General features: G+C 38.5%; 4 protein-coding genes across 4 annotated transcripts; 2 read left to right on the forward strand and 2 right to left on the reverse strand.

The window, feature by feature from the left end:
- Positions 82 to 8,528, reverse strand: LOC109707747 (26S proteasome non-ATPase regulatory subunit 13 homolog B-like). The gene is made up of 6 exons (XM_020229265.1): positions 8,182 to 8,528; positions 6,450 to 6,896; positions 5,400 to 5,480; positions 1,434 to 1,630; positions 1,245 to 1,344; positions 82 to 641 (listed from the first exon to the last, which is right to left on the reverse strand). Exons 1-6 carry the CDS (start codon positions 8,329 to 8,331, stop codon positions 456 to 458), a joined length of 1,161 nt encoding a protein of 386 aa, XP_020084854.1. The 5' UTR covers positions 8,332 to 8,528; the 3' UTR covers positions 82 to 455.
- LOC109707363 (ATPase family AAA domain-containing protein 3-B-like) lies at positions 11,283 to 17,315 on the forward strand. Its single transcript, XM_020228594.1, has 8 exons — positions 11,283 to 11,710; positions 11,806 to 11,901; positions 12,803 to 12,913; positions 13,000 to 13,309; positions 14,093 to 14,183; positions 15,516 to 15,876; positions 15,966 to 16,114; positions 16,758 to 17,315. The coding sequence occupies exons 1-8, from the start codon at positions 11,393 to 11,395 to the stop codon at positions 17,266 to 17,268; spliced, it is 1,947 nt and encodes a 648-aa protein (XP_020084183.1). The 5' UTR covers positions 11,283 to 11,392; the 3' UTR covers positions 17,269 to 17,315.
- LOC109707365 (probable carboxylesterase 18) lies at positions 17,940 to 19,323 on the reverse strand. Its single transcript, XM_020228596.1, has one exon. The coding sequence runs from the start codon at positions 19,166 to 19,168 to the stop codon at positions 18,179 to 18,181; it is 990 nt and encodes a 329-aa protein (XP_020084185.1). The 5' UTR covers positions 19,169 to 19,323; the 3' UTR covers positions 17,940 to 18,178.
- LOC109707366 lies at positions 20,006 to 21,269 on the forward strand. The gene is made up of 2 exons (XM_020228597.1): positions 20,006 to 20,234; positions 20,606 to 21,269. Exons 1-2 carry the CDS (start codon positions 20,138 to 20,140, stop codon positions 21,127 to 21,129), a joined length of 621 nt encoding a protein of 206 aa, XP_020084186.1. The 5' UTR covers positions 20,006 to 20,137; the 3' UTR covers positions 21,130 to 21,269.

Consider the following 21,269-nt stretch of genomic DNA (forward strand, 5'->3'; position numbering starts at 1 on the left):
GTGAAATGAGAAACTTAATTGGTTAAAGAAGCAGAAGGTGAACAAAATGAAGACAATCATAAACAAGAAAAAAAAACATGGTGCGAGAAAAAAAAACGAGCAGCATTTTTTTCCATATAAATGTCCAAAAACACACATTTGGGCTCACAAATCAAATGTATGGAACTCAAACTAGAATAAAAGAACATCGCCGTCCAATCTAAAACATTAGGTCTTCCTGTTCCGTAATTTTAAGCCTATCACAACTTAAATGTTAACCTCGTCTACAAATTTAGAATAATACAGACCTCAGTCTGCATCGAGCTGCATCCTTTGAGCACACACAAAAAAAATAAATATTTCAAATCAGTAGAAAATACGAGCCAAAGGAGGGTTGCAGCAATTTTTCCTTCTCATCACAAGGCTTTGCGTTGGGAGCGTTGAGAGGAACAGAAAATAAAGGGGGGAGAAGCACATCAAGAAGCTACTAAGTCGGGGGTCTCCGCTTCGACTGATAGCAACGCTGTGCGCACCTTCCCAACCCAATTGTCCAGCCGATCACGAAGAGACTTTATCTGTGGTATTCCCAGAACCCGGGGTTGCACCCATGACACATGAACTGTGCCCTCTACTTGATCAATTATGCCCTCAATGAGATGAACCTGTATAAGATGTTCAGATTACCGTCAAGCGTCAGAGGCATAAACAAAAATTATGGGCAAATTACGAATTTCTTCCTTCAGATTTGACTCGGGTTGCAGTTTCATCCTTTAATTTACAATTGTACCAGCTTGGTCCCTGAAGTTCGACTATGATTTTCATTGCATCCTCATGAATTCGATTACGGCCCTTTAGTTTGATATCTGTTCCAATTTCTTCCAATTTCATTATTCAAGTTTGACCTTTATTTTAATTTCATCCCGACTTGCACAGCATTTTTTAGATGGTGGGCTACCAAAAGGACTTGTTATGGAAAATATTTTATTTCTTTTTGAGCGAGAAGTTATGCAGAACTAAGTGGTACAAATAAAACTACAGGGATAAGGTTGATTCAACTGAAATCAAGGCCAAAGTTCATGGGATAATTTTCAATTAGTCCAAAAATTATCTAAAACAATGGTACAATAGATGATCCCATGGGCAACTTTGGCTTCTTCCGGCTTTCAACATCTAACATGAAGCACAGAATGGTTACAAAGTACTCGAAACAGTTGTTTTAAAGGGCAGAAAAGTAGTTACTGAAGAAATAATTAGAGGGAACTTACAGAGAGGCTCTTCATAAGAAGATATTCAACATCTTCAATGGATAGCTTAGTCCGATCAGCAATAACAGTTAATGGAATGGTACGGTCTTCAGATGGTCGACTGTGAGACCAAAGAACATCTAGTAAAATACAAATTATAAAGTGCATAAAATAGCTCATGCAGCTTAAATTGTGGCATATAGATCTCACCTGAAGATTATTTCCATCAGACAGAGAATGTTAATTTTTTCAAGTAGCTTCCTCTCGTTCTGTACCAAAGCGGGCTGTGCACTCAAAGCAGCATTGTGAACACGACAGAGTTCTTGATAGCGAACTAAGTTGCCAGTATTAAACGCCTGAAGGATATGGTAGACCCACTCCACTCCAGTTCCAAGAAGACTATTGATCTACACAATACATCAGTTAAAAGTTTCCATATTTAGTACTCAAAACAGCACCTTCAAATTCAAAATTAGTGCGTGCTAATAAACTAACATAGTTAAAATTGCCCCAACAAAGAACTTGTGATTATTACAATAGTTTTTTTTTAAACCAATGTTTAGTTGCAAAAACCTAAAACAAAGTTGCATCTCTTCTTCCACTGGATACTACCTATTAGTAAGTAGTATTTAAGTACATGAATCTTGTTGCATCATCTAGACATGGTTCATAACCTTCAAGACCTACTAATAGAGATGATATACAGCAGCCCAAAATCGAGCCATGACATAATGAAAATTGAACGTCCATATCACCAAACTTAAACAGTAGGCTTTGTCATATGAAATAGTGACTGCTGAAGAGAAAAGATCTCGAGCTCATTCAATAGGCACAGACAGACAAGGAAAGATACACTGCAAAATGCCAACCCAACCATACATAGTTGTGGATCAAGTAATGAACATACTGAATAAATTCATAAGCTACCTAGCAGACAGCTCATCAAGATCACTGTAAAAGTCACATGAGAAAAGGGTGCCTCATGGCAAGCAAATCTTTTTCCCACTATACACTGCTGGATTCAACAAGTTAGAATATTATACTTAGAACAAGAGTGACGTTTCACTAGCATACAGCCAGAAAGAACATAAAGTATATGTAAAAAAAAAAAGAAGAGAGAAAACCTCATTAATCCACAAGATAAACGAGTAACAACGATGCAATCATAACAAAGCAACTTCACAGTTTGGAAAACACAAATGCAAAAGATCAAAAGTATTTCCAAAGAAATATGAGAGACATTAAGGTAGGCGATGCTATTGACAAAGAAACTAAAGAGCACCTGATGATCAATGCCACTTCCATAAAGAATGATGTGCTTATGAGCTATGGCATGAGAACTATATGCATATCATACGTTATCATAAATAAGAATGTTGGCAACAGAAAAAGAATAAAAATCAGTTTGGGTCCCTGGCAATCGGGTTATGCACTAATTTTGGTAGCAAGGCACCAGCCACCAAGCGAGTATACACTCTTCCAGACTACTTTAAAAGAAGTCAGTAGTCTAGTTTTAGGTGAGCATTGTTATCTCCATTTCCTATCAGTGCAAATAATCAGTTTGGGTTATCAGTGGTCAATATAGGCACAACATTTGCCAAGAAAACATAGCGAAGTAAATTGACAATTGTAAGCAGCAAGAGGAGTCCTAAGTTATTGTATATCTAACGCCTATTAAGACTGGTTAGGTTAATGAAGCTTCCCAGTGCTACTTGGCCCGGTTTCGCAACCCAGGAATACATATCTTGATTCAGCTTGTGCAAAACAGCATTAATCCAGGAGTATATTCACTAAATTATACATTGTTTCAATACCCTCTGAATCTTTGCTTGGAATTCTCATAGGAATCCAAAAGAGAGCTTTATCTTCAAAAACTAGCCATCAGATGGCTCATATATGAAAAAAAAAAAAAAGTCACTGCCAGCAAGCTCCAATGTCTATTTAAGTGGCTGAAGCTCTTCCAATATGAGCAAAGAAAATCTAATCACAGTTTTCCAATTTATTTTCACAAGTTCACATGCCAGAAACAAAATGCAAGTGAGCGGACCCTAAAATTGTTATGATATTCAAGCTTGTCTTCTTGGTTACACAAACTGAAACAAGGATTTTACACAACTCCTAGCATATATAGCACATTCTTAAGATTTCATATAAAAACTGCATAAACAGATCAGAAACAACATCGCATGTTACTTTCAGACTGTAACACGAACATAAATAGACACATAAGTTACAGGCTTCAACTAAAGATTAGAGTCATCAGACAACAAAAGTGGAGAACCATACAAGCTCTACCATGAAGGGCATGTTTGTTTCACTAAAATTGGACTTTGAATTGAAGTGGAGTTCTGTAAAAACTACTTCCCCGTTGTTTGTTTCGTAGTTATGGAAGTGAAGTTTTATTAGTTCTGCTATTTATTTTGTAGAAAGTGTATGATATAAAACTATAATTTATGTATAAATAATAAAAAGTTTAATAAAAATAATAATATAATTATATTTTTATATAATTATAATTTAATTTAAAACAGCTATATTATTTTTTATACATAAATTATACTAATACAACAATAAAATTATAAAGTAAAAAAATATTAATACTTAATGAATCAATTTTTATCATATTCTAATTGTACAAACTAAATAAAGAAAATATTAGAACTTAACTAATCAATTTTTATCATATTTTAAATATGCCAACTGAATAAAAGAATAATTAGTACCATAATTAAATATATTTAAATATAATTATCTTTACCTAGTATATTATTTTATTATTTTTTCTTCACCTCTCTTCAATTAGCTAGTATATTATTTTATTATTTACCTAGTATATTATTGTATTATTACCTAGTATCTTTACCTAGTATATATATTTTTTTTCTTCATCTCTCTTCACCATAATTGACTTCGGCCCACGGCGCCATTTTAGGTTAACTCAAGCTTCGACCGTAATTATTTTTTACGGCGAACCAAACAACGAAAGTGATTGTTTATGGTGAAAACGACTTCCCTCCTCTCCACTTCCACCCAAACAAACATGCCCTAAATGTGCTGTATTCAGATGGAATCGGAATCCTTAAGTTCACATATCTGTAAAAAACAAGCACAATCAATCCATTTGCAAAGCACCAAAGAAAAATGATTTCAGAAACACACCACTTCGTGAATCTTGACAAGCAAATCAATAGCAGATATACAAATTAATATATGCTAACACGGTAAAGGTCGCTAGTAGGTCAATACTGAATCTAGATTGACCAAATTGGCCCATACTAGCTTTTGTTTGCATCCAGACTCGGCTAATTTCAAAAACTACAAACATTTAGGTCAGCTCCACCCATCTCTTCCTCAGCTGGCCGGTCAAGCACAAATTTCCAGAGTCCCAAACAGCAAACAGAACTAGTTTATTATCTGACGTATTCAAACTAACTTCATTTAATTTGTTTGGGAGTTGGGACTGATGTTCCATCCACTTTTAATGAGATCCTACCAGCATTATATGTAAAAAAAGATGTAGCATTACAAGATAGTCAGTAAAACTAAGCCAAACTATCACTCTTGAACTACACAAGCCAGATTGATAAGAAATTCATTAACAGTGACTACTTGAGCAGGATTTCCAATGATAAATAAAGCATTGTTAACACATGACTATTACAGCAAACCTATATTCTAGTCACAGTAGTAAACTGTTGTCACTGTTTGAAAAAGTATTTTCATTTTTCAATTCTTTAAGTCTTCCCAATTCCCAATTACCTTGATAAGTATCAAGATAAGAATCTCCGTGAACTAAGCTATCTTTATAGCATGTCTTTTTAAAGTGAAAGTGGAATTCATCCTTTGTTTTTTTTTTCCTTTCCATTTCAATCGGATACCTTCCGTTTCATCTATTTTATCTGAATATCAAATTTTATCTAAATATCAGATTAGGGAGGAAAATTGAAATTCGAAATTGATGGAAAAGCAAGAATACGGTAAGAACAGAATATCAACGATAATCTAGAATTAGATTTTCAGGTCTGACCAAACGCAATCCACTAATTTCAACCTAATAGACGAATTTTCCTATTTAAATAACAGGATAAAATTCCATAAGATCTCAAGATAGATAATACAATAATACAATTTCAAGGTGGAAACAAACTGAAAAATATTTGTAGACTTTTTACTTACAATTGGATGGGCAAGCAATTCCCCAAAGTTATAAATGTTGTCACCCAACAAAGCCGCGAGGGATAGATCAAATGCCAAGTCCTGAAAAACATGAGAGAACCGGTTAGTAGTTAGAGAAAAAAACTGATGCAGGATTACTATACTAACGATTAATAAAGGCAGTACTCCAGTACAAATCTAGGTCGTAACTCACTAAAAGGCGTAAGCCAACCTGGGCAAAAAATACATGTTGACTAACCTAGAACCGACAAATCTAAAACTTCATAAAAACTTGTTGATTAATCTAGAACTTCCTTTAAGAGATCCTAAGACAGGATCTCACTCATGGACGATTGATAACGAGTAATAGGTCCTTCACACACTTTTTTTACTATATTTTTCAACTCATCTATACTGGTACAGTTTCTCTACTTTCCTGCTCGTGTTCCAGAATTCCAGTAAAAATTCTGTAACGATAACAAAATCCTGCTGCTATTTTCTACTATGCCAGAGAAGTGATTTTTAGCTGCAGAAACTCAATTCCTTGCTGAAAAAGAAAAGATGATACAAAGCCCTCCCCTAAATTAATCAAATAATAGGATGATCAGAGAGGATAATAGTTTTCAGACTTCAAGATGGTGAATCTACTTAAGATTGACTCTAAGAACTTTTAGGGTAGAGACCAAAATTAATTAGTAAAGATAATACACAATCCTCTATGTTACATAACACACATCTTCTCATTTATACATTGGTTTTTTGCAGACTGGATTATATGAATCACGTATTAAAAAAAAAAATTCTTAATTACCATTTAAATATTTACCATTTAAATATTAACCACCGTATAGCTGATGCAGAAATATAACCTTGTGCGCTAAATCATATTTTGACTAGCCACAGAATCAGAGAGATGTACAGCAAAAAACCAATTAATTAAAATGGTCATCAACAGCATAATTGCAAAGATTCCTAACTAGCAACATGAGTAATATGAATTAAAAAGATGACGATGAAACTCATTATCTAGTTTTAAAGATCAAAATTGCACAGAAAATCAATCAACCATACCAGCTTAAATGAATCCGAAAGCGAGTCCACAGTAGTGTATGCCAGATAAAGAAGAGCACTCTTATAGAACTCTGCGAACTCTTGACGAGATTTATGATACTGAGAACATATCCAATAGTAGCTAGCATGAACAGAAGGATCAACATCAGTCATGCTATCCAAAGTAGTTTTCCCCTCTTCCAACAGTTTCTTACACTCCTTTTGGTTCCCTTTTTCAAGATTGAATTGGGCTATTTGCATCTTCACATATAGAATAGGCTCTTCAACCCGCATCTCCCGAGTAGCCTGCAGCTTTTCAATTACCCCTTCAAGGTAACTGATTGCAGAATCTTTTTCTGAATATTGACGTGAAACTGCCACAGCGAAATGGGCAAGCTTCAAAAGATTGATCTTTGTCTCAAAGTCAGAGATGAAGTTATTATATAGCTGTATGAGAACATCACCCGCCTGAAGAGAAGAAGAACATGGATTAGAGAGACTAAGCTCACTTTGCAAGAAAACAATTTTTGAAAACCGAAATAATGTAATACAGAAAAAGAGTCACACTGCAGATTTTGCATAATAGCCTATATATGCATCCTCAATTCCCTGCATGAGCCATGCGTAACAATCTAATTCAACCCCGAGAATCCTTTCCATGTAATAGCAGAAATTGACTCGTAGAAATATGCCATGGTTTTGAGTATAGCCTACATTACGAGTTATTAACAGGCAACATAAGAGATAGCCTAGACTTTTCAGGCTACAAGAGACGTGGCATGTCAACTCAAAGGAAATTGTTAACCTCAGTTACCTCACTCATCACAGTGATATCCTAAAATGATGATCCTCAAAGACGAGAGAACATATTCGCCGAAGGCATCTACAAATGGTCTAGCACCCAATTGGCGAATTCAAAATTATTAATTTGAGAAGTAAAACGGGTGAATCGCTTAGGTTCTGATAGACTTTAACGAAAACATCACTATGCAATTCTACAGTTCCTGTAAAAAGTATTGAAGATTTGATACTTACTAGGTGTGCATCGTCAATTGGTTAAGGCATATCCTTAACGGCAGAACGGAGCAAAACTCTACCGGCTGTGCGGCGACAAGGGCCAACTAATACAAGATAAGGGTGCCCTAATAAGAAACCCACCCCCTTATGTTTACTACTAAGCAATCTTTTCTGATAATTCCGAAGTAGGAGGGCCTAATATATAGATAATTGCTTTTCTCAGTTTCTTGCAAGTCCCTTAGCCATTGTTGAGAGGTCTCTTCCATCCAAGATGACAAATTTCCTCCGTGGATCAAACACAGGCACAAACTATGCGTCAACAAACCAAGAGAACCAAAGCCCAGAAAAGGGTCAAACAATACAAGACAAAGGGCGCCTAAGAAGTGTTCTTTCATTTTCATTACAATTGAATTCCCCTTGCGTTAACAAAAACTTCAGTAGAAGAAGAACCTAATATATGCAAAAAAATTGACTTTCACAGTTCCTCGCCAGTGCCTCGGCCACTGTTAAGAGATCTCCTCCATCGAAGATGGCAAAGTTCTTACACGGGTCGAAGAAAGACAAAACCTAGGATTTTTAAGAAAACCAACTGAACCGAACAAAAGAGGCCCAAAAGATCCCCAGATTATCAATACAGTGAGCATCTCAAACAATACAACGCGGCGAATCAACACATCAGGTAGGGGGATCCATAAACCCTAGGGCGAGTCAAGGAAGAGGAGGGAAGGGGCGAAACCTGGACGACGGCGAGGGCGACGAACTGCTCAAGCTTGAGGGTGAGCTGGTGCCATAGCTTCCTCTGGTAGAGGTCCGCGAGGGCATTGTACCACTCGGCGAGCTCCGGACGCGACTCCCTCTGCGACTCGAGGAACTGCAGAGCCGCCATGGCGAGATCGATCGATCGATCGATCTGAGGAAGACAACGGCGAAGAAAACGACGATGACGAGGGGGAAGGAGGAGGAGGAGGTATAGGGCGGAGAAAACCCTAGCCCGACCTTCGCCGCTTTTGGTATGTGGGCGAAGGCTCTGGTCGGTCTTTTTTGCTTTAACAGATCGCGGCTGCGGATCTTTGGGTGCGCCGACCAATCGAGAAAATTTTTTCGTAGACCAGTTATACTTGGTCGTCCGTGTACCGCCCTTAAATAATGGAACTCTCAGTAAAAAGAAATTTGGTACTCTACTAATCAAATCCGCTGTTAGTAATTCAATTCGTGTTTAATTTAAAATTAATTTTTTTGTTTAATAAATAAGCTGAGCAACGATCTAAATTTTCTAGCTTGAAAAGTTTAATAAATTGAATATAAGCTGAAATTAGCTTACTCATGTATGTATATATATATATATATATATATATATATATATATATTATAAATTTTTACTATTTAAATTTTAGGCCAACAAAAATATAAAAAATTCATATTTTGTAAATTTTAATTATTAGATTCAAATACTATTTTTATTTTATTTTTATTTTTTAAACTATAGTAAGGCTAATAATTTAATTTATTATTCACAAGTCAGCTCGTTTTTAATTCATTAGTAAATAAACAAAATATGAACTGAATTTTTTTACTTAATATTTTAACGAATTTGTGTAAGATTCTTTAATAAATAAAAGAAAACGCGCCCCGATCCGACTAGTTGACGGACCGTAATGATCCCAGGGTAAAGGGTGGGATTCGTTGCAGATAATTTGTAGGGTCCACGAACCATGTGGTGGACTGAGACCAGGCAACACCGCTCGATTCGGCGCCGGGCTTCTGAGCGGACCAGATTTAACTATTTCAGCCATCAGCAAACAGCGAACAGGAAATTTTTGACGAATGGGGTGGTCGACAGCTGGACGTTTCTTGTGAAGGAGAAAGAGAGTATGCTTGTGCCGCAAGCGATCCCTACACGGCTCGAGCTCGACCACAAATACACGGTTGAAGCGGCTTGACTTGCTACCACTACCAGCTACACTGCCACGTGCGTTGCACGTGATTAGAAACATGAATTAGAGCCAAGATGCCAGCTAATCAGCCAGCTAATCATGGTTCGTATTAATTAGTAATAAATTTTAATCATTCGTTCTATTACTTTTTTAAAAAATAACTAGTTTAAAAGTATAATTTATTTGATTAGGAAACAAAATTTAGTGGGATGCAGAGTTTGTGTGGAATCTTTACGAAAATATTTATTATTTTTTTTTATAAATAAATATCATGCTACCCGCTTCGTTTATTTTTTTTGAAAATAAACTTAACTGAAAATGTGAATCAATTGGGATTCAAATTTGAGACCTTGGATATTAACCACCAATCCTTTTATTTATTAGTACGATAGTTAATTTAGCTGAACTTTTTGTTTAAAGACTAATATAACTTTGCTTTCTCAAATCAATATGTATTTGATAAAATATTGATGAACAATAACAACTTACTTTAGGAGCAAAAAGACAAGTATGTGCCTTGTTGTGTTAAAAGCTGCTCTACTATGATAAATTTACGTCAATACCTAACCTAATCTAATGTATTGTAGATCTTTTGATTGAATTTGAGCCATTTGGCATATAATCTCTATAGTTGCACCTAAAATTTTAAAAAATAAGTAGGCTCCTATTTTTTCACATAAAAAATAAATCAGTCGGTGCATATGGACTTCATCATAAATTTAATAATAATAATAATAACAATCATTTAAGTTTCGGATTTAGTTCTTTATTATTATGGAAATATATAGACTTTGGTTAAACGGACCTTTTTTTATTACAAAAAATAATATCACAAAAAAAATGAAAGCAAATAAATTATTTTAATATTCATTCTTGTTAATTAAATATTTTGAATGTATTATCCATTTTTAAATTTTTTTAATATAAATTATATTTTATAAAATAAAAAACAGACAGTGCACCAAATAAGACATAAGCTTATACTAGCTCTATAAAATTCCTCCAACTATAACATAAAAATCATTATCTAGTTTGTAGCAAAAAATCTGGATAGTTTGCCTGTATAAAGTTTCACGCAAAGGCTTTGAAAAACTTTATAACTCTCTCTCTCTCTCTCTCTCTCTCTCTCTCTATATATATATATATATATATAATTAGGTTTCTAGATTATTAATAACACAAAGTCATTGATGCTATTAGGTTTTCGGCTCTTTGACGAAGGAATGGCTATTAGGATGATAATGATTCTCTAAGGTTAAGTAAGTGGTATGTTGAATAGTATGATTTAATAGATAGAAATGATGAAAATTTTTGAAAAACTCGGTAATACTAAGCGTTTTGTGCTATCGATAGTATAATAGCCAGATATTTTCTCTCTATATAGTAGAGTTACCATACTTTCTAAAATATAAGAGAGTTGATATTTCAAATTTTTAGATAATTGGATTAATTTTTTTAATTATTTATAACATTTGAATTAATATTATTATTATAGAGTAACCACTCAATCATAAAGGGATTACTATTATTCCGATTCTATAATTTTTGATAGAAAGCCGAAAAGTTGAAAGTACAATTCGCTTATACTTTTGATAGTATAGTAATACTGTGCGCGCGTGCGCACACACTCTCTCAATCTCTCTGATAACACATTGATGATAAATATTATAGTGGGTAACAGATAAAAATAAATAAAAATTCGAACCTTTTAAGTGGCCGCAGCTGAGGTTTTTTTGGTTTGCGGCAAAAGAAGAAAACTTACGGCCCGGTCTATTGAGCGTGGTCCATGGAACAACAACTTCCTGTCTTGGGCTGCAAGCCTCATCGAACAGACAAGCACCGCCATCAACCAAGATCTACGGCTACAAAGGAATTTCCTCTCCTTAACGACTCACTCACCTTAAAACCTTAAACCCTACACTTCCAACGCTCCCTTTCTAAAACCCTTTTTTTTCCGCAGCTCCTCTCCGGCTCCACCTCCTACCCCGGTCTCTCCTCTACCCCTTATTCTCCATGGCTAGGGCTCCGGCGACCGTGGTCTCCGCCGCCGTCGCCGCGGTGGCGCTCGCGGCGGAACGTGCCTACGCCGACGGGCCCTTCCGCTTCCCCCCCTTCTCCTCCTCTTCCTCCTCCTCCTCCTCCTCGCCCCCGGTGGCGCCACCGTCTCCGGCGGCCCCCGGAACCGGCCACGCTCCGGCGGAGGAGGCGCCGGAGAAGCCCAGGGCTCGTAACGATAACCCTCGGACCACAGCGGCGGGGTTCGATCCAGAGCCCCTGGAGAGGGGCGTGGCGGCGTTGAACGAGATCAATAAGTCGCCTAATGCTAAAAAGGTGTGGATCTCTGTTCTCTAATTTGATCCAAATTTCTTGGTATTCGTGGGGGAGAAGGTTGGCAGGTTTTGATCTCGTTATTTGTGTTGATTCAGGTGTTTGAGCTGATGAAGAAGCAAGAAGAGACGCGGCAGGTGGAATTGGCAGCGAAGAAAGCCGAGTATCAGGTCATGCAAGCGCAGTACGAGACTGTAAGATCATGATCTTAGTCAAATTGCTTAATAAAAGATCGCATGCAACTTTTGGTCATCCTTTTAATGAGTTTTAAACATTAATTGGTTTGAAATTTGTAATGTATTTGCTCTTTGATTTCGAGAATGCTTCCTACGCACATTTGTTGTTGCTAGTTCAGAAAAAAAAACAGCCTCAATCAGTTTTTGATATATAAAGGGAGACTGGTGAAATGGAACCTCTATTCCATTGCCAAGTCCGGAGCTTTTATAAAATCTTGTTTTGAGGAGAAACATTGAAGAAAATATTGCAAATGGTGCTGTATCACGAGAACCATTGGGCATATTATATCGCATCTAGTTGCTCCTTGCACATTTTCTCCTGGTTCTAAGGTTTCGTGTTATTATGATGGTTGCTCTTTGTGTTATTATGATGGTTGCTCTTTGTCTTGTATTGTGTATAGGATTATTAACTTGTGTTCATGTATACGGCCAATTGAAGAGAAAAGAATGATATGGTAATGGTTCCTCAAACATTCTTCTAACTCTAGAGCATTGTAGTATTTCTTGTACAACTTTTATCTCTTTTTACTTTTCTGTTTTGCTTAATTTCAGGCCTTATGGTTAACTTTTAAATGAGGAGATCACCTAAGCCAACAATTAACCATACTTCTAATCTCGTATGCTGTATCATTACTTATTTGTGAAATTTGCCTTTCTGCCGTTGAACCTCTTTAGTTTATTGGATCTACGCACATTGGAGTATCTTTTCTAACTTTGGAATCAAGAAACGTCTTTTTCTGTAATAAAAATCAATTCAAAAGTCTAATGAATATTTACTCTCATGAGGATATAGTTGGTCTGTTGCATTAAAAGCCATTCGCTATCGAGTATGGAAATATGATATTATACTTTTTTGCAGGATAGGCAACGTGTGATCTATGAAGAGCAGAAGAAATTAGTTCAACAGCAGGCACAAACAAAGGCCCAAATGGCTCGCTATGAAGATGAGTTAGCAAGAAAAAGGATGCAGGCATGCTGTTGCTTTAATAGCAAACCTATTGTTTATTGCTTTTTCTCTTCCTGGGTATTTTACTCTTTTTTTTTAAAAAAAAACAGGCAGAGCATGAAAGCCAAAGAGCAAGAAATCAAGAACTTGTCAAAATGCAAGAAGAGTCATCAATCCGACAGGAGCAAATACGTCGTGCTACTGAAGAACAAATTCAAGCCCAAATAAGACAGACAGAGAAGGAGAAGGCAGAGATAGAGCGTGAGACTATAAGAGTCCGGGCCATGGCAGAAGCGGAAGGAAGAGCACATGAAGCTAAGCTAGCTGAAGAAGTTAATAGACGTATGCTGATTGAGCGAGCGAATGCTGAGAGAGAGAAATGGATCTCGGCAATTAACACAACTTTTGAACATGTCGGAGGTGCTAACATAGTAACATTATTACATCACTGACGAATCCACTATGATTATTATATTCAAACTTTTTTACTTACATATCCATGTTTCAACGAATTCCTGTTGTTTTTACAGACTTCTTGTTTTACAAGTCCAGTTTCTGGCATGGTGAAATTAGATTATCTACTTATTATTTTCAAACTTCTTCCAAACTTTTGTTACTTGGGTTCATATTTTCACATGGTGAAATTAGATTCCTTACATTCCAGTTGCAGATGTTTTTACTATTATATTTTTCATTTTTGCAAATTTGCTTAGGATGCCTCTCATGTTTTTTGACTGGGAAAAGTGTTTGATAACATTGAGAGAAGCTATGACTTAGCACAACAGATAAAAATAATTGTCCCCTGGTGAGATGGTAGCTGTTGGTCAACGTGACAATATAGATACTGTAAATCATCTTGATGGATGGATGATATTTCATAGCCAATATCTCTCCATTACAACAAGTATATTCAAGACATCAGTGCAGATGAATTTATGAATAGATATAAGCTGTCAGTTTTCCCAATTGTTGCCATGGTCATGAAGACCTAACTGAGGTTACTTGGCTTATTTTGCTTGATCATTCTTGCTTATTCTTATGCTAATGTTATCTAGATAGAAGAACTCATTAGCATTGTTTTGAGTGTTTTGTCTTTGTGCTGCATATACCTATTTAAAATGCATATTCTACTATTTTGGTTAACGTGCGCTTCTTAATTGCTGTATGATGTGCCCTTTTTTTCTTCTTTCGAGTTATCTTCAGGTGGATTGCGGGCAATATTAACTGATCAGAACAAGTTAGTTGTTGCTGTTGGGGGTGTAACTGCCCTTGCTGCAGGAATCTATACTACCAGGTAATTTGTTAATAGAAATTCATGTATTCTTTTCCCACTCTTTTCTGGCCTAATTTTGTTAATTGGCTTCGGTGCATAGATCGATTCCTTATTATATGCTAGATCAGTTATTTTCTTTTCTTGAGGTTCATCTATAAAGGTGTTTGGTTTTATGGTTTAAATAGGTGGAGAACTGGAGAAATGCCAAGCTATAGAAAAGTTGGTGTATGGTCAGAATATGTAACAAACTACTGTAACTGTGGACTTTGTTTATTACAAATGCAGTAATATTTAAGCTTAGTTTACTAGCCTTTATTTTTTGGGTCTTAACCTTATTTGAGATTTGCGCTTACCAACACTTTTAAGTTTTAACTTTTTCAGTGCTTATTTAGTAAATTGTAACCGGCGCAAAGATTTGACTAAAAATGTCTTTTCAACATAGAAAGCTGAGAACTGGGAGAGATTAAGGCTGGCTAGGTTTGTTATAGGCTGCCTATAAGATATTCCTTTCCTCTGCAAGTTGCCAGCTTAGTGCCATAGACTAAGCCTGAGCTTATCTCCCGGTCCTCCCCCTCCCCTCCCTCCCCCCCTTTCCAATTGAGGCGCTCTTGATCTAACATCAGTCCTTGTACACTGTAGCCGATAACAACAAAACTTCGAATATTGATGACCGTTTGTATTATTTTGTATTATAAACAGCTGGCAATCACTGCTAATGTGGGTGATGTTATTGATAATGTAATGAAATTACTTGTTGCTATTTGCATGTAGAAAGATCAAAAGTAATTAAGGCTGCAATCTTCCTACATGTACACAAATAGGGTTCTGCTCTTTCCTTTGTCCTTGCCCCTATCCTTCTACATAAGAAGTGCCATCTAGCCATCAATGTATTAACATTGGTCGTCGAGAAACACATTGATGATTAAATTGTTTTTGGAATCAGTAAACAATTGACACTTCCATCGACCTATAAAAGTAACCCTTTAAGAGTATTCGGGTCTAAGGAATCTTTTATACTCGGCAGTTTATGCACAATATTCATATGCCGAACTATAGGATGAATATTAGCGCCTTTATTTAAGTCGTTGCAAGCTTCCTATTCTTACCTGAGATTTGCAAATATATTCTCTAGGCACCGAGTCTCATCAGTAAATCTCTCATATCCTGACGTCAAAAGGTCTAATTACTTTTACACACACTGTGCCTGCATCCAAGGAACCTTTGAACTCCAGCTGATATTCCTATTAACGGGCCATCTATACTGAAATAATACGATGACGGTGTTACCTTTACTGCAGTTGCCAACTTTATATGACTTTTATGACCGTTGTTTTGCACATCTTAATCCTGCAGAGAAGGTGCTAGAGTTGTTTGGGGGTATGTGGACCGCATTTTGGGCCAGCCATCTCTAATTAGAGAGTCATCACGGGGAAAATACCCTTGGTCTGGCTTGTTCTCTCGTGCTATGAGCTCAGCATCAAGTTCAGCATCAAGCTCAGCATCAAACAGAATTACCAATGGAAACAATCCTGGAAAGAACGGGAATGGTTTCGGTGATGTTATCTTGAATCCCTCCCTTCAGAAAAGAATCAAACAGCTTGCTGATGCCACAGCTAATACAAAGGCCCATCAAGCCCCATTTCGGAACATGCTCTTCTATGGGCCTCCTGGTACAGGAAAAACAATGGCAGCAAGAGAACTAGCTCGTAGATCTGTGAGTCACCTTTTACGTATGTTTATTACGATAAGTTAAGTGTCATTATTCTTATCTTGCTCACTAACTGTTTGATCGGCTGTTTTTAGGGCTTAGATTATGCTCTGATGACTGGTGGGGATGTTGCACCATTGGGATCACAAGCGGTCACCAAGATACATCAACTATTTGACTGGGCCAAGAAATCTAATAGGGGTTTGCTCCTCTTCATTGATGAAGCAGATGCCTTCTTGTGCGAGTAAGTGATCAACTTCAAGTAGTTTCCTATCCAGAAAAAGATAAAAACCAGTTGAAACTTGTATATTCCTGAGATGAACCCTAGAAAGCTTTATTTTCCGTTGCTTTCTTTTATTAGATTAACACTAGTTATGTAATTGCAAGTCTCTCAAAGTATTTTTAGAAAACTTCACTTTCCTCAACATGGAAACCTGAAGTAACATGTACTTGCGTTTAATGTACCGATTATTTAATAAATTCCCAATTTTCAGTTTTACTTTATTTTTGACCCGATCAACATTGGTTACGCCAGCTCAACTAAGCCTCTTTTTTTATGGGCTGGCTTAGGCCCGACCTGGTTCACTATGCCAGGCCGGATCTCAACAATGAGGCTAGAGAAATTTTAGGCCGGTTATCAAATTCTTTGGTTGATTCAACCGGGCCAGGAATTTTCCTACTTGACCCGGCCTGTCGCGGACATGTAAGACCGTGCTTGGGCTTAAAACAATTATAGTAGCTTCAGCTTGGTTGGGTCTGGGCCAATCAAATCTAACCGTGTCTTGCCTATGTTGTTGTTTATACAAAAGCATTATATATTGGAAATCAAAGTAAATACTGAAAATCCTGTATCTTTTTATTTTTTTATTTTTTTATTTCTTTTCCAGGCGGAACAAGACATATATGAGTGAAGCCCAACGGAGTGCCCTTAATGCCCTTCTCTTCCGCACTGGGGACCAATCCAAAGACATTGTTCTTGCCCTTGCCACCAACCGGCCAGGTGATCTTGATTCCGCAGTTGGCGACCGTATTGATGAGGTCCTCGAATTCCCTCTCCCTGGCGAAGAGGAAAGGTTTAAACTGCTGAAGCTCTACTTGGATAAGTACATTGCAAAGGCCGGGGAAAATAAAAAGCGTGGTTGGTTTAGTCTTTTTCGTCGCCAGCCGCAAAAAATAGAGATTAAAGGTATAACCGATGATATAATTAGGGAGGCGGCAGCTAAGACCGAAGGTTTTTCTGGTAGAGAGATTGCGAAGCTGATGGCCGGTGTGCAAGCTGCAGTTTATGGGAGTAAAGATTGCGAGCTTAACCCAGGTTTGTTTAGGGAGGTAGTAGATTACAAAGTCGCCGAGCATCAGCAGAGGAGAAAGCTAGCTGCTCCTGACCAGGGTGCTTAAGCTTTATTTATTTATTCTTTCTAACCGGTTTTTTTTTTTTTTTTTTTTTTTTTTTTTTTTTTTTTTTTTTTTTTTTTGTCCTTTGGGCAATTTCGGTTATATTTTTCAACTCTTTTATTTTGATATTGTATGCGGTGAAATTGTTCCAGTGAAGCTGCTTATATCTGCTTCATTATATCATTATTGTTTGGCCGTTACTGTCAGAGTTATTATTCTCTCTAAGGGAATTTTGTGGGAATGTTAATCGACGTTTGGTTTTGATGATTAATCATCACCAACTTGATATTCGATGAGCATCAGTATAAGTATCAGTGTATCTTAAATGCAATCTCTTGTATTTTGAGTAATATTTGCTAGTGTAGAATACTTTTATTTTAGTTCGTTGCGGCGAGAAACCCTGGAGAAAATGATGCTGCTGGTTGGAAGCAGCTGCAGTAGCCTTGGCGGGGCCAAACGGCCAATGTGTCATAAGAGTTGTTTTGTTTTGTGTTGTGTTGTATTGGTTTTTTCTTTTTTCTTTCTCTTCTTTTGTCCTGAGGGTAGTCGATTAGTCTTTTTGGTTGTTAATGATGATGAAACACTATTTTATCAGGGTGCAACCTAATTGCTGCTTTACCCTACATCATTTGCACTTGTGTAGAAAACCATGCTTCTTTGCAAAGGCTGCCATATGACAAGACAAAACTCATACATTCATTAGGCACATTTATTTATTTATTAATACATTACAGTCGAAATATGCTGGGAGGAGGATGAACTACGGACTAATCTAATAGTTGGAGGATGGTTCCGCGACTTTTCGTCAGCGGGGAAAACACAAACACAATTCCAGAAGCAACGAAGAGAGACGGACAACAAATGATGACGGGATGGGGCCTGCCTCGAAACGACCGCTAATACTAACAACAGTTCACGCATCCGGACGGGCCGGCCCGGCCCTGATCCGGTCCACCGTCCGATTCACGAAATCGGCCACGTCGTCGACGAACCTCCGGGCTTCGGGCAGCTCCGGGAAGGCGAAGAAGCCGTGGATGGCGTCCGGGTACTCGGCGAGGCGCGTCTCGACCCCGGCGTTCCGGAGCCCCTCGGCGTACATGCGCTGCCGGTCCTGGAGCGGGTCCCACCCGCCGACGCACACCATGGTGGAAGGGAACCCGGTCCAGTCCTCCGAACCGGAGCGCGAGCCCGGTCCCGGTCCCGGTCCGAAGACGTTGGCGGCCGGGTGGTCGCGGTTCGATCCGGGGGGCAGGAACGACCTCCACATCCACTCGAACCGCTCCCGCGACCCGAAGGCCACCTTGTCCCACAGCCGCTCCTCCGACCCCGTCGCCTCCTCCCCGCCGAAGAAGGGCTGGATCGCCACCAACCCCGCGACCGCCTCCGCCTCCGCCTCCGGAGGAGAAGGGGAAGGAGAAGAAGACGAGCGCCGGGCGACGTGGTGGGCGATGTTGCCCCCGGCGCTGTCGCCGGCGAGGAAGAGGGGGGCGGAGGGGTCGGAGTCGGGGAGGGCGCCGGAGCGGATCCAGCGGAGGACGTCGGCGCCGTCGTCGTAGGGGGCGGGGAAGGGGTGCTCGGGGGCGCGGCGGTAGTCGACGGAGACGACGCGGGCGGGGATGCGGCGGGCGAGGCGGCGGCAGAGGGCGTGTGTATCGGAGGAAGGGTGGGAGTGGGGGGCGAAGAGGCGGACCGAGAGGGGTCGAGAAGGGTCGAGGGTGTGGTCGGAGGTGGAGACGCCGTGGAGCGGGGTGGGGTTGGGAGGGGTCCTGCGGTCGAAGAAGTCGAGGAGGGCGCGGTTGACGGTGCCGTCGCGGCGGCGCGTGGCGTCGGTGAGGGCGGAGGCGGCGTTGACGAACAGCCACGTCCTGCACGGCAGCCGGGGGCGTCCCTCCGACGACGGCATTTTGTTCTGGTAAAAAAGAACGCTGCAGCAGCAGAAGTAGAAGAGATCTAATTCTAATTCTGCACCAGAAACGGCGGCTAATTAATTTTACGCATTTACGAAGAACTCTTCTTCCACTTCACAACAAACACCACGCCCCGCACAATGATGTTCTTCTTCCCCCCTCCCCCCACCCGCACCCAAAGCGCGATTATGTGTTTTTTGACTGTTCTTCAGGGTGTTAATTTGTTTAACCCTATTTGCAAAGACACGGTCTCATAACTCATAAGTCATAGTTAGTTTTCTATTTTTGTTTTTTATTTTTCAAATTTTATGAAAACCATTAGAATAACAATATGTTAAATTATAAATAAATATTATTATTCTCGATAGGATCACATAAATTATTCTGTAACGAAACTCATTATTAATAAGATTTACATAATATAAATATATAACATTTTTTTATTTAAATAGAAATAAAATATTTTATTTTCTAAAAATTGTATGAATCCTCTCTTTTCGAAATTCCGCACAAATCCTAGCTACTTTCACAAATCTCTAACTCGCAGTTAAATAGGGTTAGGCTTTTATTTTCTTTTTTTTTTTTCCAAGTTAATAACCTGTGTGACCTTTTTCCTCTTTAATTTTTGTGACGGAGTCACGATATGCACACAAATTCAAAGCGGATTGGGTCAATTGCCGGCCCTTATCATATTTATGCACACGAAGTTGTTGCCGCTTATCTGATCTGCGGTGATACACGGAATCGATTTAAACGGCTGAGATTGAGCCGAAGTTGGAACAATCTTGAGCAGCAGAGTTATCGCTTATCTAAAAATTCTGATGAAACACCAAATCATCAATTTTAACGGCTCAGATCATTTACTGTACGTAAACTTCCGGCCTTGTATATACATATATATAATATATATTCATAGGAAAGACTCTTCATCTTCTTCTCATCTCAATCTCCTCCTCTGCTTTACAATGGCAAAGAGTATTATAATCTACGGGCTGCTCATAACATTCCTCCTGTTAACACCTACCCACCATCTCATGCTCGTCAATGGTAGGATCCAGATGAGTACGTAAATGTCCCCGTTGCTGATATATTTTTTTCTATTTGCAAGTAGTTAATTAATAAAATATCATAGAGGCTAATTCTTCATACGTTAGTCTCTCCGCATTCTTTACCTTTTCTACGTATCTTCATGTTTAATAAAGCTATCAGTTTAGGTCTTTCACGCACGCAAAAAAAACTCGTGTAAGTAGAAACGTGAAGGAAAAAACAAAAAATTTATACTTGCGCCCGCCATAATTGTGTCACTGCATGCAAAATGTGAAAATTCAGTTACAATTCAAAGATGTTATATATCTTCCCAAAAGTAATATGCAAAGTTATGTTATAATTCCTTGACCATCCGAAAATCTACATGCATGAGTGGCCTTATGCAGGAAACGTACCTATGGAATCAATTCTAGAAGATCTAGAGAACTGTCACAAGATTGATCCGAGATTGTGGGCCCCAGACACCGATTTCTCGAAACTACGACTGTGGGATCGGCCGGAAGTCGGCGACAGAGCGGCTTATTTCGCCTATATCCAGCAGAAGTTAAGAGTTCCTGAAGAGATCCAAAGCATTTGCCATCTTTCCAAAGGTGTTTACTCGATCCGAAGCAGACCTCTTAGAAGGAAACGAAATGTTACGAGCCAAGGAGTAATTTTTATTCAGAGTACGGAACTCATGATGCAAATCGAAACTCCGCCGCATTATTCTGCGGGTGAAAGCTGGGAATATGCGGGCTCAGAAATAATGGTTCGTAGAGAACCGCACGAATCTGATTGCCGTGTGAAGACGCTCAGAAGAATGAATTGTTTCGAGAGAGAACTCTATCGTGCTATGTTGTCGGAGCCATCGATCCAGTTGGACGAATTCTCTAAGGGGATGAAAAGAGGCTCTATATGGTTGGTGCACTGATCTCTCTACTAAGAATCATATTAGTGTTACTGCAGTTCTTCTCTTTTTTTTTTCTCTTTTTTCTTTTTTCTTTTTTTTTCTCGTAACCCTCACTATGTCTCTTTTTAGTTCCTTTCTTCGATCTCAATTAAGATTCCAAC

The sequence above is a fragment of the Ananas comosus genome, linkage group 3, assembly GCF_001540865.1.
Source record: "Ananas comosus cultivar F153 linkage group 3, ASM154086v1, whole genome shotgun sequence".
In the NCBI taxonomy this organism is placed as follows: Eukaryota; Viridiplantae; Streptophyta; class Magnoliopsida; order Poales; family Bromeliaceae; genus Ananas; species Ananas comosus.